Source organism: Megascapheus bottae, chromosome 27 (genome assembly GCF_031878675.1).
Source record: "Megascapheus bottae isolate mThoBot1 chromosome 27, mThoBot2.hap1, whole genome shotgun sequence".
Classification (NCBI taxonomy): Eukaryota; Metazoa; Chordata; class Mammalia; order Rodentia; family Geomyidae; genus Megascapheus; species Megascapheus bottae.
The window spans coordinates 6334610-6350457 of record NC_143535.1 but is presented as its reverse complement, the minus strand read 5'-3'; the positions used below and the strand labels follow the sequence as shown (position 1 = coordinate 6350457).

Here is a 15848-nt window from a genome sequence, read left to right as displayed (position 1 = left end):
GCAAAAAGGGTTTGGGGGGAGTAACTCCAGTAGTAGAGAGCCTGCCTAGCAAGCAAGATCCTGAGTTCAAACTGCAGTACCACTTACCAAATATAAAACAACTTGGAGAAGACTGCTACCTTGAAGCAAGTCTTTAAAGCCACTGGGCAGTGCTGGGTAATTGCTTGCTCAGGCCCCCAAAAGAAGATGTGTTATGTCTCTGAGGATTTGTGAAGAAATACTAAACAGAGAAAATGGGGTTTTACTGGCTGAGAACCCCAAGGCCTCCAATACAGTACCCTTACCAGTCTACTTTGGTGTTTATCAAATTCAACTCCTCAACCCCATCTCCCTCCTGAGCCCAGCAGGCATTTGGCAAGTGTCACACCTCTGCAGTATACAGTAGCACATTACAGCCTCCTGGCCCACATGAAGTCATGCCCCACCCACTCTTTACCTTCTTCCATTGCAGCCATTATACTCCTCAGGAACCTCACCTCCGCCTGGTGAGACTCAATCTCATACCTCAACTTACAGGGTGGCAATGATAGGATTAGATATTCGTGTATCATGTGGCCAGGGCTTTATCTTTTCCTCCACTTGTATTTCAGACTTCAGGGGCTCACTAGCCTGGGTTTAAAGACTGTCACACAGAAATTTTTCATTCAGGGTATTACCTAACAACCCTAAGGTTGTTTCCTTATCTCCAAAGTGGGTATAACTTTAGAGCCGCTTTCTTCCAGAAAGGACTTAAAAGTATAAACACAAGATGGGCACTCATACCTGTAATCCTCAATACTCAGGAGTCTCGAGGGCCAAGCTAGCCTGGACAGAAAGTTTTTAACTCTTATTAGCCACCAAAAAGCCAGAGGTGGAGCTGTGGCTCAAGTGCTAAGTGTCAAGCCTTGAGCAAAAAAAAGCTAAGAGACAGGCCTTGGGTTCAAGCCCCAGTACCAGCTCTACAAAATAAAATACCTATAAAGGCCAGGTCATCACTGATTGTGGTATGTCCTACTTACATAGGCAAGTAAGCACAGCATGAAGGAATGAGCCGAAGACCACTCCAATCCTTAACGATGGCCATACCCGAGAAAGTTGTTCTGCAACCAATCTAATCTAGGTTAGTTTTCTTGGGTGGCACTGGAGAAATTAAACTCAGCCTTGAGAGAGAGGCTGATTTCTAACATGACATCCACGAAGACAACAAATGCAGAAGCCAGTGTTGTTTGAAAGTCATCACTTTAATGACAACTTCACCTGTACCAGCCGCCCCCCACACCCATAAGACAACTTTCTGTTGAAAGCCAGTCCTTCACATGCCAAAAACTAACTTCACAACACAGCTGTCACTGTCTTTCACCTCTGCCAACTTCAGAAGTCCGAGTCCAACCGTAATAGAACAGGGCTTTCGGTGGAGGGTAGGTAAAGGACTGACCAAGGTGTGTGTGTGTGATGATGACACTGACCATGGTTCATTTCTGGGTGTCTTCCAGGGCCAGTTCAAAACTTCCAAAATACAAGGTCAAGTGACGGGCAGGCTTGGATTTGCCCCGCAAGCTGTTAGGAAGTATGCCCCATGCTTGGCATCACCCCTCAAGGGGGAAGCTGGGAGAGGACACACCCAGCTTTTTCCAGCAGTATCTATCAAACAGCCCTGCAGTCAGTACAAGCACCCAGCCACTGCTATCGCTGCGGGGCCTGGTGGGCTTCGTAGCCTTCTGTCTTCATGTCATTGAGCCCTAGCTCCTCATTCTGGTCAAAGCTGCGCTTGTACTGTTCCACCTTCATCGCTGGATCGTCTTCAGGCGCATACAGGTTCTGCAAGATTGAGGCAGACTTCATCACTGCCTGTACCATGCTGCCACTCCCCTCCTAGAGGCAGCTGCTGGGTCTTTCCACTTAGACCTTGGTCTAACAGCTTCCTCCCCCCATAGCCAGGCTGAACTAGTGGGCAGCATCATTCTTACATTTTGTTCAGGTCTTGGGGCATGAACTCAAGAGCCTGGCCACTGTCCTGAGCTTCAGTGCTAAAGGCTAGTGCTCTACCACTCAAGCCACAACTCTACTTCCAGCTTTTTTGGGTGCTTAACCGGAGATGAAGAGTCTCAAATTTTCCTGCCTGGACTGGCTTCAAACCACAATCCTAAAATCTCAGCCTCCTGAGTAACTAGGATTACAAGAATGAGCCACTGGTGCCCAGCTCCTGTTCCCATCCCCACCCCCACCCCTTTGGTGGTACTGCAAAGCCAAGGCCTTGCACATAGAAGGTTAACACTCTTACCATGAGATGCTTAATCATTTTATGTCTAAACCTCTTACAAAAAGTATTGCAAGTCACATATCGAGGGAAAGCAGAAGGGAAAAATACAGTAATGGGCTGAGTTGTAAAGAACTTCTAGATTGTTTCCCCCAACAGCTTAAAGCCTCCTCATTTTCCTATCTTGACCACTCGACAGGTCATAATTTCTCCTCAGTCCACAAATAGGCAGAATGAAAATGGGGACAAGAGACACACTACAAGGAGAAAGGAGCCTAGAAGTATCCTGTTTTTCCTTCCTTCCTCCCTCCCTCCCTCCCTTCCTTCTTGATCTGTCTCTCTTTTTTTTCCCTGTCCTGGAGGTTGAACTCAGGACCTGGACACTGTCCCTGAGCTTCTTTTGCTCAAGGCTAGCACTCTATCACTTAAACCACAGGGTCTCTTGTTTTTCTTTCTTTACACGCCCTTAAAATTCCTCCTATCTCTTGGGGCCGGGAGCTTGGCCTAGTGGTTAAAGTGCTTGCCTAGCATGCATGAAGACCCGGGTTCAATTCCTCGGTACCACATATAGAAAAAAAAAAGCCGGAAGTGGTGCTGAGGCTCAAGTGGTAGAGCTCTAGCCTTGAGAAAGTCCAAAGACAGTGCTCAGGCCCTGAGCTCAAGCCCAGGACTGGCAAAAAAAAAAAAAAAAAAATTCCTCCTATCTCCCCACTTTGCCCTTATCTTCTATCTAACACTTGCTACAAGATCCCTGGTAAAAGGAATCAAGTCTTCCTGTTTCTCTAAGAGGTGATACAACTCAAAGGAGATGAAAAAACACATCTCCAGGAAGGTGTATTATACCTGCAAGTAACTGTTTCCTGCTGGATCATTCATAATAAAGTGTGTCTTCACCTTACCCTGGATGATCTGCGGGAGAAAGGACATCATAAGTGCATTTACACCACTGCCAGGCACAAGCCTCACTGACCAGCCTCACCAACTGACCAGCCTCTCACCTGGTCCAGCTTCTCGCTAAACTCCTGTAGCTTATCCGACTGACCAGGATTGCAACTGTCACCCAGAGTGAAGGGATTCTTGGTCACCTGCAATAAAAGATTAGATTGCTGGAATACTCACTTTTTTTTTTTTTTTCTCAAGGCTAGAGCTCTACCATTTGAGCCACAGCACCACTTCCGGCTTTTTTCTATGTATGTGGTACCAAGGAATTGAACCCGGGTCTTCGTGCATGCTAGGCAGGCACTTTAACCACTAGGCCAAACTCCCGGCCTGGAATACTCACTTTTGCTTACAAGGCTTGACCAGAACAAGCTGGGGAATGGCAGTGGGTGTCCAATCAGAGAAGCCTAGTCTGCATTATCCCATGTACCCCTGCTAATGCACAAAGCTGCTGCTGGGAGTCCAGAGAATCAATCAGTATGCCAAAAAGGCAAAGCTGGCGATGTGAACCAAAATCTATTAGTCTCCTAAAGATCTGAAGAAAGGCGAGTGTGTGTGTGCCAATGCACACCTATAATGTTAGCACTCAGGAGGCTGAGACAGGAGGTTCCTGAATTGGAGACCAAGCTGAGTCTGAGCTCCAGACCAATGTGAAAACACAAATGAGGGAGGAGCTGGCTTCAGGACTCCTAACAGACATCACATCCTCACCGATGACTCATGGTACCTAATGTAAACACTTCATAAACAATGGTCTTGTTCTATCAGGGGAAAAATGACAAAAGGAAAAAAGTCTGTACTCGTGCAGTACAGACACAATTCCCCCATACATACCTGGCCTTACACCCAATGTTTTCTCTCTTTTTATGGATGGGAAGGAGAATACTGGAGGGCAGAACTCAGGGCCTCATTTTTGCTGGGCAGGCAACCTGAGCCATGCTTCCAGCCCTTTGTCCACTGGTTATATTCCACTGGGTAGAGTCTTAGGCCCTAGGCTGACCTGGCTACATTCTTCCTTCTTGTGCTTTCTCGTGTTGCTAAGGATGGCAGGCACACACCACTGCACCCAGCCTTTGGAGATTTTCAATCTGTAGTTGGACACAAAGGGCTAAATATATGGGCAGAGTCAATAAAAGACCCCCTCACCACCTATTTTGCAATAAAATAAATGACTTATCCAAGATCACAAAATAACTACAGTGACCCAGAGCTAGGCTTATAAATTTCCATTCAAAATCTCTATCTCTTCATAATATGCCTTTTGAATCCACTTTCTAAAGCAAAGACCCTCCCAGTTACAAGAACCAAAATCATTATGTTTCTTGGGGATGGTAAGGGATTGTTTGAGACAAGGTCTCCCCAGAAAACCCAAATTTGTAACCCTCCTGTCCTCAGCCTCCTATGGCTGATTTCAGGAGTGCACCACCGTAGGTAAGAGAACTAGGAAGCTTGAGGTCTTTTGGCCCATTTTTGTGACAAATAGCTGTCCATTAACTCTGGCACTCACCAGTTCCCGGATGTCTTTCAGGAGCCCCTCCAAAGTGGTAAACTTGCCCCCAAGAACTGCCATTCCTAGTTCAAATTCCAGCTCCGGGATCTCCACACTACATGTCTCAGACTAGAAGATAAAGAGTCAAATTAAGATTTAAATCAAGGGATGGGACAGGATTCAATAGAAGAGCATTAATCTACCATGTCTGAATTCAATCCCCAGAGTGCAAAAACTAAAGAAATTGAAGTCAGATGCAAAGAAAGCCAATCAGAGGCCACCTACCAAATTAACACTATAGTGACAACTAGTTTTCCCTTGAATTCCCAGTTAAAGCTAGAGACTCTAGGGGCTGGGAGTTTGGCCTAGTGGTGCACGAAGATCCGGGCTCGATTCCTTGGTACCACAAGGGACTCTACTACCCACTAAAATGAAACCAACTTAAAATGAACTGTCTTCAAAATGACCTGCCAAGTATCCCACCATGAGAGGTCAAAGAAGAGGACCAGTACAGACACTGGAAGGTAACCATTCATAAAGAACTTGGGGTTCACCTTCTGAATCTAATCCTAAATCCAACCCCCCAAGTAATCCTAGCTACTCATGAGGCTGAGATCTGAGGTTCATGGTTCAAAGCCAACCCGGACACAAAAGTCTGTGAGACTTATCACCAATTAACCACCAAAAAGCTAGAAGTGGCTCTGTGGCTTAAAGTGAGCTGAGCTGAAAAGCTCAGGACAGCTACCAAGAGCAAAGTTCAAGCCCCACAACAACAAAAAAGTTAGTTCCCTGAGAGGATGGCTATTTTCTTTACCTTAAGGAGGTCTCTTGTCATATCTGAGGGATCTGTGATACAGAGGGTGATCCTGGTACCCAAGGGCTCTACTGCTCCTCCAGATTTTACCTGCAGAGACAGCAGTCAGGGGCTGAAGCAGAAAAGACTCCAGCCTCACCTGTGGCAGGGAGACTTCAGACTTCTGTAGGCCTGGAATTGCAAGCTGGCCAAAAAACAGCTACGAGGGACAGATTTCCAAACCAACAGTGGCAGCTGGGAGCCAACCACAAACATCAACAGTGAGGAGAACACACTGCCACCCCAGCAGTATGCTAAAGCTTACCCAAACTGTCAAGAACCCTAGACTGATCTTTTCAAACAGATAAGGCTTGGGAGGTTAGAGGAAAACTTTTACAATCCATTTCAGTCCTTCTGCCCTCTGAGGTGCAGACACGTTCATTATATACTGGTTTAAGACTTTAATCAGGGACTGGGAATGCAGTTCAATGGTTAAGAGGCATAAAGCCTTGGGTGCAATGCCTAAGTCAAATCTGAAAAGTGGGTCAAGGCTGCGTCTCTCCCATACAGCCAACCTATGGTCTGTCTAGCCTAGGCTAATTCCCATTTTCCTGCAGGGCACTCTACCCTACACTAAGCCTAAGTCAAGACGCAATCTGCAGTATTTGCCACCCCACCGGGAAACATCACATGTGGTAGGAAGGAAGGGTAGGAGGTCACCCTGAAGCCAGCCTTCCTCCCCAGTAACAGAGCCCGCTCACCTCATTGGTCCGATGCCCGCAGTTCTCACAGTTAGTGGCCATGATGATAACCTCCTTAAAGTGGGGGATTTCTGAAGACCGAGTTAAGGAAATGGACAAGACAGCAAGACCACCCACTAGGAAAAAGCCTAACTCCACACAAACAGATGCTGGTCCCAAGACTTCCAGAAGCATGTTTCACGGCAGCCTCCAAATTCTTCAGAGGAGGACTTGTTCCCTGCACATGGTGACTCTGTGAAGAGAGGCTTCAGGCCATACACGGATGCCTTGAGATCCTGGCCAGTCAAAGGCAACACCCTCCTCATTACTACAGACAAAGCATATGCTTCCTTGAAGGGATGTTCCCAGCCTGCATTTAATCTCCACGTCTGCATCAGATGGCAAAAGATACGCACTAACTTCATGTTGGTCTGCGCTGGAGCATTACATTCTGGGCAATTAGTATTGAACTGCAGCACCTAGGACACAATATGGGGGAACAATACGTAAGCCCTCTTAAGCAGGGCACTCAGGCTGGAATGGCGGTGATAACCCGTGGAGGTGGTACTGGTGAGACAGATCCTGAACAGTATCAGCCTTCCTGAACAGGAGCCATCCCGACTCACTTCATTTCTGAGGTCTTCCTCTTCTGGCTTCTCTTCTGGTCCATCTGCCTGCAAGAGCAGAGGTACAAATCAAAGGCAGCAGGGAGACTCAGCTTTCCCTTCGGACCTGGGTTAGACCAGGGCTGGAGGCAGCACCAAGCCTCCACCATCCTTCCTGTGAAGTGCATGCTAAATGCAGAACTACATGAGGAAGAAATACATGAAACAGGACTCTCAGGAGGAAGCAACAAGAAAACAAGTCCCCAGTGAGTACAGGCAACCCAGTACAAGACATTCCAGAACATTCTTCTGGCTCAAGAGTCACTTACCTGGAGCCCCAGCATCTCTGCCTGCTGAAGGGTCCGGTTGTAGTGTGTGACCACTAAAGCATCATCTTTCCTGGGAGCATGTGGGTTTTCTACAAAGCTGTTCCCTGATGGATCATCAATAATCTAACAGATGAGTAAAGAGAGAGTGTTTGCATTTAAAAAAACATATATACCCCACTACCTTCTATCAACACACTGTGGAAAACTCCCAGACAGTCTTAACGATTTCTCTTGAATGGAAGGCAACTACAGTCCCTCAGTACTTACCAGAGTAAAAGGGGAGGCCACTTGTTTTAGCTCCTTCAATTTGACGATGAACTCATCAATCTGTTCAGCTATGGCTTCTTCATTTGCCTGCCGTGAACAAATAAAACCACGATCCCTGGTGAACACCTCCCTCATGCCAACCTGGCCATCCCACGTTAATTCCACCAGGAAGCCCACACCTCTCTGAGGATGCGTGTGAACAACAGCATGACTCAGACTTCATGGTGAGATGTAGTGAGTCTCAAGTTTATAGGTAGTACCAAGGAGCCTCATTTTCTCATTGCACCACTTCGCCCAGGTATTCATGTGAGGACAGGGATACAACAGCAGGTAAACTAAAACCCTCTGATGGGGCTCCTTCACCCTCCAGGGAGACAGATGACTAAGATGCAACTTTATTACTCGTATAATAATAAATATATGGTACAATGTAAATACCCAGGAAGCAGAGGTAACTCAAAACCAGGAAGGGCACTTCAGAGGTAATGTTACCTTATCTGAGATGAGGCTTGAATACACATTGAGGGAGGGAGTCAGTAAGGAAACTAAGTACACTGTACACAGCAGTTACAGCACCACCACATGTTCTTCCAAAAAGTCCCCCAACTCAGAGATACAGAAGCACTGATTTCTTGAGCCCCTGTAAGTAGATAAGCCCAGCTTACTTTTCGTGAGGGCTGGTCCTGTTCCAGGCCAGTGATAGCACGGCTAATCAATCCTTCCACGGTGGTCAGAGCTTGTGAAAAAGAACATAAGAGAAATGAGTCTTAGCTCTTCTATAAAGAGCCTGCATAATCCAAGGTAAGTGAAATGCCCTCTCTGGGCTTTGATGTGCTTATCTGTAAAAGGATGGGGCCAAGCACTAAGTTCTGATAACTGAAAATAAGTCTAAAATAAGCACATGATGACCTTACTAAACTACCCACTACCCTGCCTAAACTCTATGCCGATGTTCAACCAATAGAGATCACAAGGACAGTCGGGCATGGGTGGCTGGTGGCCTATAATCCTAGCTACTCAGAAGTCTGGGATCTCAGGTCACCTAGCCCAGAGAGAAAAGTCCAAAACCCTCTTATGTCCAATTACCAACAAAAAACTGGAATTGGAGGTGCAGCTTAAATAGCAAACTGCCGGCCCTGAGGGGGTGAAAAATGAATATGAGAGAGGTCCTGAGTTCAAGTCCCACACAAAGAAAAGAAAAAAAAAATCACAATGATTTCATGGCCAAAACCCATAAGAAAGTCACTAGGCCTGGCACTAGGGCCAGAAAATGAGTAAGATCTCAAAATACAGCCCAAATGCCCAGATCTCAAACTCACCTCCCTTCTGACTGAAAGCTGGAATTTCAAAATCCAGCTCAGGGATCCTGGTAGTGGCAGAGTCTGTCTTCACCACCTCTCTGTTCATGTCCTGGCAAAAAAAAAAAAAGGGGGGGGGAGGGTGCAATTCTGAATCCTAAGAGGTCAGAAGTACAGCTTCTCCTCCCCAAATAACCACAGCTGTCTCCCTCTATCAGACCCCAGGCCAGGATTTGTCCCGCTCCTGATCAGGAAGGTCCTTAAGAGTAGAGGTGGCTGGGCCAGCCTGCTGCCCAAGTGGTATGCACATGCAGGACTCCTCACGGGCATCTGCTTTGTTCTCCTAACTCCATGTTGCTCCATGACCCACTGACCATCTCCCCCAGGGACCCCTCCCTCCTCACTCTCAGGAAAACTTCGCCCCTGACTTTACCTAAGAGTGCAGGACTGTCAGGGTGGGAAGGAAACCCATACCGTAATAAAGCCCCAAACAGGAAAGGACAAAGACATTCCAAAGAAGATCCGGCCCTGGAGTGTATATAAAAACCCTTACACTCCACACCTCGCCTGGCTCCCCGCTGCAGCAGCGATTGAACCCGGGGTCTCTCAGGTCTTCCCTCACTCCCCGTGATCTCTCCCTAACAGCCCCAGCGGCTCCTGCTTGCTTCAAATCCTCTCCACCGAGCTCACAACGCGCTCTCACAGGTCGTGACTCCCTGGAGCGCACGACGGCACTAACAGCATTTTCCAAAGGGGGAGAAACGAGGCTCGGCTCCAGGACGAGCGCTCTGGGGTCTGACGGCCGGGACCAGCCTCTGACCGCGGTCCTCTCCCCCCTCTCTCACCAGGGCCCGACCTCCTCCGGAGGCGCCCCTCACCTCCTGGCCCCTAACGGTCAAGGTGTAGCACACTCCCTGGTCCTGGATCCGGCCCGCCGACTGGATTTCCGTGTTGCTCCAGCCACAGTGCTCGCAGGAAAAGGAGCTCACGATGATTTCTCTGAAGAAGGGGATCTTGGTGAGCAGGAGGCGCGTCGTGCCCTGGGGAAGCATGGAGTGAGAATCCTGCCCTCCGACCCCCCCCCGACCCCGGGGACCCCGCTCCCTCCCGCTCCCTCCGCTCCCTCCCGCGCCGCCCCCGCCGGCCCCCGGCCTCACGTGGCGGTAACAGTTCATGCACAGCGACTCGATCTCGGTGGGCTGCTGCTCCTCATCCTCGGCGCTAAGGGGCCGGAACAAGGGCCCCGCGGTCGACGGCCCCGCCGGGGCGGGAGGAGAGGCGGCGGCAGCCGGCCCGGGCTCCACCGCCCCGCCGGCCGCCATGGCTCCACGCGCAGCCCGGACTTCCGCTTCCGGCTTCCGCTGCCTCTGCGACCCAACCTCTTCCGCCTTCCTGGCCCGCCCACTTCCGCCAGCCGCGGCCCCGCCCCCTTTCAAAGAGGCCGCGGGCTCCGGCCCGGGCGTCCACGGCGGCGGGCTCCGGGAGGCGAAGGAGGCGGAGGAGGAGGAGGAGGAGGAGGAGGAGGAGGAGGAGGAGGAGGAGGAGGAGGAGGAGGAGGAGAAGGGGGGCGTGCCGACGGCAGTCGGGCAGACCCAGCCCCGCCCCATCCCCACATCCCGGGCCCGACGCCCCGCCCCATCCCCGCATCCCGGGCCTGACGCCCCGCCCCATCCCCGCCCCATCCCCGCATCCCGGGCCCGACGCCCCGCCCCATCCCCGCCCCATCCCCGCATCCCGGGCCCGACGCCCCGCCCCAGGTGTGACAGGGCCGCGGCGGGTCAACCGCTCGTCGAGGAGCTCCCGCCACCCGCACCCATTCCCCTTGAGCTGGAGGTCCAGACGTCAGCCCGGAGTCAGGAGGGAAAAGCTGAAGACGTGGAGGGAGCACACGGTGCCCTTCCTCCCCCCAGGGCCTAGGGGAGCCCGTAAGGGCTCTTTAAGAATATTCCACTACTGCCACATCTCATACCCCCCCCCCCCCCCCCCCCCCGCCATCCGCCTCCTTCCCCGGGGGCAAACAAGAAGGCCACCTTGTGCATCCACTGCAGCCAGTGACAGAAGTGATGGGAGCCAACCTGGGGGAGGAGGGGGTGGCCCTGCAGTGGCACCAGCTTCTAGCATCGCAGGGGGGGCTCCCAGGTGATCTCCCACCGTCTCCTCCCCACTCCCTCCACTCCTGAAATGTCACCATTCCTGAGCATTCCCAAATGAGCACCAAAGCTAGGTTTGCAAAGCCTGGTGAGTGTAATGCATCCAGATGGGGAATGGAGGAGGCTGGACTAGGTGATAACAGCCTCATCTGTCCAGGTCAGGACCCTCCACCCACTACAAGCCATGCTAGACACATAGGCCCAGGGCTCCCCAGACAAAGAGTTGGGGAATGAGTCTGCACACAGCAGAGCCTCAGGGTTCCCCCAGGTGGCTGTGGCCCTGCTCATGAAGGCTGTAGGTGATGTCTTCCCACAGGTTGTCCAATCGGGTCTGAAGCTTGCTCAGGGCCTTGCCGCTGTCGGCTTGTCCAAACTCTAGGCCGAAGGCACTGTGGCCAGGCGGAGGTGGTGCCAGCTGCTGCTGGACCTCCTCGGTTTCCTGGTCAATGGCACGGGTGAAAGCAGCGATCTGTAGGTAGGTGTCCTGGCGGAAGGCCTGGAGTTTCTGGCGTACCTCCTGGGAGAGCTGCTGGGGGTCAGGACCAGTGCCCTCCTCTGCCCCTTCTGTGCTGGCCAGGACAAAGGCACTGAGCTCTTTGCGCAGCTGGTCCAGGTTCTGCTGGATGCTGGAGTGCAGGGTATGGGCCTGGAGGGTGAGTTTGTGCGAGAGCATCTGCACGCAGCGGCTGAGCCTCGCAGGGCTGGCTGCAGCGTGGGGAGCCACGCTGCGGTGCAGCTCCTGCACGTGGTGGCTGATGCCAGACACCAGGCGCTCCGTGAGAGGGTGGAAGAGCTCTTTGACACGCCCCGTGTGGTGCAACATCTGCCCTTGCATGTCCTGCAGCAGGCCCAGGGCCTCGTCCACACCCCCCAGCAGCTGGGCCTTCGTGTCTTCTCCCACCACTCGCAGCTGCTCCTGCAGCTCTTGCACACGCAAGCCCACCTGATCCATCAGCTCCTGCACGTAGGGCTTCAGCTGCTGCCGGAAGCTCTCCAAATTCCAGCCCACCAGCCGGTGCTTCTCAGCCATGTAGGGTTCCAGGCGCATCCTTACTTCCCCCAGCTCCTCCCGCAGCCGTTGGCGCATGCCCCCTGCGTCATGTGCCAGACTAGGTGGCTCCCTCCCCTGTCCAGTCAGGGAGCCCAGTTTTTCCAGGAATTGGTTCATAGTGCTGAGGTCTTGCTTGAGACTGTCTTTGAAGCTCCTGGGAAACAAGGAGATAGACAAGCGGGCCATCAGTCCACTATCCTAGATCATCTTTACCCCAGAACCTTCAAGCACTGACCCTCTGGGGAAACTAAAGAAGTAGAGAGAAGGCTCCACAGCTGGGGTGTCTAGTCTTCACCCCCAACCACGGCCCACACATGAATCATAGACACATCACATGCACAAATCCAGACCTACAACTTCACACAAGGAAGTAAAGCACGCATGAGTAAGGGAGTAAGGGCGGGGGGGGGGGGAGTCACACCATCCTGGGACTCTGCTGATCTGTTGGAATGCTGTGGTATGGGACCAGCTGATGTGGAGGGCGCGGGGCGGGGGGGGGGGACAGGAGGTGCAGAAGAGCCTGGGATGGTAAATGCCAGCATTGCAAGCATAGCTCAGCACGTGCTTCCTCTGTCAGGCTGAGGACCACAGGTGAGGAAGCCATTGTGTCACTTCACCCTCCCGCTGGCTCCTCCCCCAAGCCCGGCCACTCACGCAGACTCCCGCGCCAGCTTCTGCTGCTGGACGTGCTCCACCATGCCTTTGTCCACACTGCTCTGCCTGAAGTAGTCCCAGAAGCCCTTCCGTGACTGAGCGGCTGCACACACTGCCGAGACAGGAGGGGTGCTGAGGGGGCGCCCTTCCTCCCTCAGAGGGTGGGAGAGACCCCTCCTCCCAGCCTCCGCCCCTCCCTCACACTGAAATCAACTTGGAGGCCCACCTGAGAGGAGGGCCAGAGCCCAGGTGAGGACTGCAGCCATGCTGGATGCAGATGCGCTCTTGAGAAGGACACTGTGTCGCAGCCTGGGCAGGGTGAAGAAGCAAAACAAGGCTTGGGCTGGGGCATGATTCACCTGGTAGAGCACCTGACTAGCAAGCACGGAGCCCTGAGTTCAAACCCCAGTGCCAAAAAAACCCAACACTTTTTTTAAGGAAGGGACTTACTTCAAGAGCTCTACTCTAGTAGTGGTCTGGCCCAAATCCTGTCATCCCTTCCCTGGGCACATCGGGACTCCAGAGGAGGTTGGGGCTCACCTAGTAGCATTTGGGAGTCTTCTTCAGACAGACCAGGGGCTCCTTTCTTCCTCAGCCCCAAGAAGGAAGTGCCTTGCCAAGGTTGCTCTGCAATCCTCCCTGTTCCCTGGCATTCTCTATCTGTCTCTGTCTCTCTCCTGTCTTCTTGCTTCCCATTTCATAGCTAGGAAAACTGAGACTTACATAGAAGTGGGGAGGGGAATCAACTCTACCTTAGTTGCCACCAAGCTTTCTCCAGAATACTCTCCACCATTCACTCCCTCCCAACTCACACCACCCTCTCCCTTCCCCCCTGCCACTCACCTGCTCAGTTCTGAGCACCAGGAGCAGACATTCTGCTTTATACTGGAGGCGCCTGGGCCTCTGACAACAAATGCTCTGAGCAAATACCACGTGGAGGTTCAAAGAAGATGACCTCAGCTACCTCCCAGCACTTACCTCTTGCCCTTTGCCTGGCACTCAGAGGGTTAATAAAGTCCCTGAAGCCAGGGCCTGTACCAGTACAAGCGCTTTCTAGAACCTCTACTAGTGGGACTGCCCAGTTCTCCCTGAGTCTCAAGACTTGCAACCTCCCCGCTGACTTGCAAACTAGCCCACCAATAGATGCAGCCTGTTTGTCTGCCCAGGGCCCTGCTCTTACCCAACTGCCTAGGGCCACTGTGCCCAGCCAGGTAGTGGAACTCGGTCAGCTGCTGGCCAGAGTCTAAGCAGTCCTTACCACCTCTAACACAGGCTACGGGGCAGCCTGAGAAGAGCCAGCATTTATATCTTTCAGGACCCTCCCATCTCTCCATGTATGAGAGAATCTTGGATGAAGGGGAAGCCATGTTGAAGATGAGATGTTAGTTGTTTCTGGGCCAGGGACTTAGGACCCCAGGGATTGGAGAAGGAGGAGGACTGTTGGCTAAACTCCACCCCCAGGACCTCTAAGGAGGGAGGCCCAAAGTGATGCACAGATCCCTCCCTCCGAGTGCCTATACATACACCTTTGTGAGCTGCTTACCTGTGCTCCCGAGTGCACCTCAAATGAATCACCCTCCTGCCACTTCCACACTACCAGAGCCCCAGGGGCCTCTCACCTTGAGCATGCGTGCTCACGACCTTCAGGATCTCTCAGCCCTGCTCTTCCATCCATCCTCCCATCCCAACCCATTTCCTGTCTCACCTCCTGCTGCACAAAACCCTGGCATTTCCTGGGCACATCTCTGGTTCAGGATGCTGCCCCTTGTACTCGCTATTCTTTCTAATTGAAATAGCCCACCTCCTGGTGAATGTATGTTCTTTTTTTTTCAGATTTAGTTTATATTTGTTAGAGAGGGAGGGAGGGACGGAGGAGGGGCACTCCTCCTGCCTTGTTGTACCTTCATCTTCAAGAAAAGGCTCATGTTCAAGTTACAGCTGCTCTGGCTCTAAGTTAAAATAGTATATATATATATATATATTCAACAACAACAAAGCCTTTTAGGTACTCTAATAGCTTTTGTTGGGGACTCAAACTTAGACTGTACCATAAATTATAGCTGCACTGTATTGTCTGTTGGCAATACAAGTTAAGACACTTTTCTAAGGGTCTTTCTTGAGGTGCAGAAGAGGCATTCAGAACTACATTCTCCTGGATCCCTTTCTCTCCGTGGTCCTTAGGTATAGCCAGCCAAAGGGAAATAAAAAAGAAACAGCCATTACTTTTCGCTGAAGTCATAGACAGAATGTGGAACTTAAAACTGTTCCTGGTGACCTTCTTGGGGGCCCTATGTGTGGGAATGCTATAGACAGATAAGGAGGATTGCGTTCCATTTGTAGGGGAATCATTCATTCAGTACTACAAATCACTTATCCAGTCCTTCCAACAGTTTTATAAATTTAATTTCTTTCATTAAAGTCTAGCATACTTAAGATGCATGATATGGCTTCTGTTTTTCTGACTGAACCTAAAATTCATGGAAATGACAAGTACAAGGCACACCATATTTCCTTGCATGATGATATTTTACAGTTTTACTGTTCAATGTATTTGGGTTGGCAGCATATGTATATATGTGTGCATTATATGATTGGATATATATAAATTTAGGTTTTAGGGCTGGGGGGTGTGCCAGTATTTGGGTTTGAACTTAGGACCTGGAAACTGCCTTTGATTTTTTACTCAAGGCTGGCAGTGTTCCACTTGAGCCACACATCCACTTCTGACTTTTTGCTGGTTAATTGGAGATTAGCCTCATAGACTTTTTGCCCAGACTTGCTTTGAACCCGGATTCTCAGATCTTAGCCTCCCAAGTAGCTAGGATTATAGGTGTGAGTCACCACTTCCCAGATGAATTTAGTTATTATAACTAAATTACACCTAGTTTTACCTATCAAAATATATTTGTATATAGTTTAATCTGTCCAGTTTACTACTCTACCTCCAGTGCCATCATTGAAAAAAAAGTGTTAAAAACAACGAGGAGCTAAAATATTAAACAAAAGAAACATGAAAAATGGGCAAGGAGAGATCAAAGTTGAAACACTGTCCAATCTTTACCTTATCCAGGAAGAATATAGGAATATTGATTATATTTAGACTTTGTTGAACCAGGTAACAGTATTAAAATTTTAAGGATAACCCATTAAAAGACTCAAAAGAATGGATAATTTTCAAACCAATGTATGGAGAAAGACACTAAAAAGCATTGATTGACTTCTGGTACAGAATGGTGGATTGATCAACCACATTAGCCTCCGCTGTTTCCTAAAATCCCAATAAGAAAGACCTTAAAG

General features: G+C 50.6%; 2 protein-coding genes across 2 annotated transcripts; both read right to left on the bottom strand.

The window, feature by feature from the left end:
• Positions 1–1423: 1423 nt before the first annotated feature.
• Positions 1424–10069, bottom strand: Zpr1 (ZPR1 zinc finger). Its single transcript, XM_090319457.1, has 14 exons — positions 9854–10069; positions 9575–9736; positions 8718–8808; positions 8064–8134; positions 7399–7485; positions 7132–7254; positions 6824–6871; positions 6610–6676; positions 6219–6289; positions 5479–5568; positions 4683–4793; positions 3235–3321; positions 3080–3145; positions 1424–1797 (listed from the first exon to the last, which is right to left on the bottom strand). The coding sequence occupies exons 1-14, from the start codon at positions 10016–10018 to the stop codon at positions 1663–1665; spliced, it is 1374 nt and encodes a 457-aa protein (XP_090175583.1). The 5' UTR covers positions 10019–10069; the 3' UTR covers positions 1424–1662.
• Positions 10070–10921: 852 nt separating this feature from the next.
• Positions 10922–13335, bottom strand: Apoa5 (apolipoprotein A5). The gene is made up of 4 exons (XM_090319456.1): positions 13092–13335; positions 12778–12860; positions 12552–12663; positions 10922–12051 (listed from the first exon to the last, which is right to left on the bottom strand). The coding sequence occupies exons 2-4, from the start codon at positions 12815–12817 to the stop codon at positions 11100–11102; spliced, it is 1104 nt and encodes a 367-aa protein (XP_090175582.1). The 5' UTR covers positions 12818–12860; positions 13092–13335; the 3' UTR covers positions 10922–11099.
• Positions 13336–15848: the final 2513 nt, after the last annotated feature.